The sequence below is a fragment of the Carassius auratus genome, chromosome 18, assembly GCF_003368295.1.
Source record: "Carassius auratus strain Wakin chromosome 18, ASM336829v1, whole genome shotgun sequence".
Classification (NCBI taxonomy): Eukaryota; Metazoa; Chordata; class Actinopteri; order Cypriniformes; family Cyprinidae; genus Carassius; species Carassius auratus.
In genome coordinates, this window is record NC_039260.1 from 10789102 (window position 1) to 10791601 (window position 2500).

The 2500-nt window shown below is 42.2% G+C and overlaps 1 protein-coding gene across 2 annotated transcripts in view; it reads left to right on the top strand.

Annotated features, from left to right (window-relative positions):
• LOC113118440 (high affinity cAMP-specific and IBMX-insensitive 3',5'-cyclic phosphodiesterase 8A-like) overlaps positions 1 to 2500 on the top strand; it is a 12630-nt gene that overhangs the window by 4503 nt on the left and 5627 nt on the right. For both annotated transcript variants that reach the window (XM_026287596.1, XM_026287598.1), the window contains exon 2: positions 1143 to 1199. In XM_026287596.1, coding sequence (XP_026143381.1) covers positions 1143 to 1199 — 57 coding nt within the window. The remainder of the gene's footprint in view (positions 1 to 1142; positions 1200 to 2500) is intronic.

Sequence of the window (2500 nt, forward strand, 5' to 3'; positions counted from 1 at the left end):
GAAAATGAAAATGGGGAATCGATTTTAACCAAATAGGTACACTATTCATTTTTAAATAATTAAACTTTAATTTAAAAATATAAATGTAACAATACTCACAAAACCCAGACAGAAAATACCAGCAAATACGCGCCTATATAGTGATGTGGAAAGAGACCTCCTACAGGAGATGCTGAGTTCTGAAAAGGAGCCGCCATTGCCAGCTGACAGCGACGGCTTGTGTGGTGAAAGATTGGCAGTAATACTCCCACCCGGCTCGGACCGGCTCGGGCTTGCGCTGCGGTTTGTGAGGTACTGTGTTTTGTTATTAATTCAAGTATTTGCTATTGACTGTTCAAATACAGAGTTTTGCGTGTCGTGTGTGTGTGTGTGAGAGAGAGGGGGTCACACAGTGTTGTCCGTTGTCTTAACCGTCCATGTTTTATGATCTAGAAACACATACGAGCTTCATCACTGTGTGTCATGTGACTCTTCCTCTTTCAGCTTGAAACTAAAGACATTATTAACTGTCTTTACATTTATTTTGAAAGATGAAGCTCGAGATTATGAAAATGTTCTGACAAGTGCTTGCGGTGTTCGGCCAATCAGAATGCATTGGGTCAGTCGGCCAATCAGAGCAGACTGTGCTTTCAGAAGGAGGGACTATGTTTGAGAGAGGCGGGGCTTACAGTATTTGAAAAATAATGGGTTTTTTGAACATTAAAGCATGTTAACGTATTCTGTGACACCAAATACACAAAATAATGAACTTCATAAAATCATCATATGATCCTTTAAATCATATCTTTCATGTAAAAATATATATATCTCTGCAGTGTGTGTACTGTGTGTGTGTCTTCTGTGTGTCTCTGTTGTGTGTGTGTGTGTGTCTCTGTTGTGTGTGTGTGTGTGTGTGTGCCTCTGTTGTGTGTGTGTGTGTGTGTCTTCTAGGCGTGTGTGTGTTTCTGTTGTCTCTGTGTGTGTGTGTGTGTGTGTTTCTTTTCTCTTCCTCATGTTGTCCGATGATCTTTTGGGATGCTGTCTGGTGGAGGGATGGTCTCCATGGTAACGGAGCATCATCAGGGAGGATGCTGGGATCATGTCTGGATGTTCTTCCTCAGATCACTGAGTGTGTGTGTGTGTGTTCTTGTCTGTTGTTTCAGAGCACGTTAACGGAGGTGCAGTTTGGACCAATGAAGCTGTATGAAGATCAGCTGCAGGTATCTGCTCTTCTTCACTCTCGCTCTGTGTTCAGACATTATTCTGCTTAACAAGGGTTTCTCTACAGCGAAGAGTGAGTGAGAACATGCTGAATATCAGGCTTCCTGCTCATTATAGTGTGTGTTCGTTCTATATTGGGATTTTCATTAACGCTCATTAATTCTTCAAGCTAAATTAAGGAAGGTTGAGTGAATCCGACCCGACTCCTGTATCCTGAGATTTCTGGAGCTCCCGTGAGAAGATGTGAATTATCTCTGTGTGAATCACTGTAGCTTGAGTTCCCCTCTCTCTTCTGTCCCATAGTTCCCTGTGTCTCTTTAGAACCAGAACATTGACTATAGAAAAGGCAAAAAAACAACAGCAATGTTCAATGCTATACGAAACACATCAGTTGAGACGTCTGGTGCAGCAGATCTACACCGAATACTGTGAAATGATGGATCTGAAGAATTGTGCAGCCTTAGTGCAGTTGGGTTAGCATTAGCATTGGATTAGCATTAGCATTGGGTTAGTATTAGCATTGGGTTAGTATTAGCAAGGAGTAGGTATGCACCAAAATGAAAAATCTTGGAATTACGAATTTGGGAAGATGTTTGTCGCACGTATCACAAAAATTTCCAAAAATGTTGCTGAGCATCTGACGGGAAACAAGTTCTGATCCCTGGTGTGAGTCAGAACGCATGCAGTTCCTGCATTAGAACACACAACATTCTGCAGTTTATTTACCAATCGTTTGAGGTCATTTCTGGATTCCAGTCATCATACAGTAACTCATCATCCTCCTCTTCCTCTCATCAGACGTGATGTAGCACTAAACAGTCTCTCGCTGTCGCTGTCTCGAGCTTCTAGTGATTTCTGCATCTTTCTCTGACAGGTTTGCTGCGCGTGCCTCTGTTTGATCACGTTAATCATTGTTCAGCACATATTATTCGACCAAACTCTGAAGGAGAATTCATTTGCTATTTTCGGCCGATTATTCTGTGCATCCCTAGCGAGGAGTTAGCATTATCGTTGGGCTAGCATTGGGTTATAATTAGCGTTATGTTGGCATTAGCATTGAGGGCAGTATTTAGGTTTGTGCTGAGGTGTTGTGCCACTCTTGCAGAGCTTTAATTACTGTTGGAAAGTGAAACAGTGATTTCCTTTTCCTGTGTTAGTCCTCCCAGCTGATCATTCCCTCAGAACACACGGAGCATCCGAAACTGTCCGTTCACACAAGTCAAGTCACCTTTATTTGTGTAGCGCTTTATGCAACACAGATTGTGTCAAAGCAGCTTTAGAGTGTTAGCTTCACACAAAC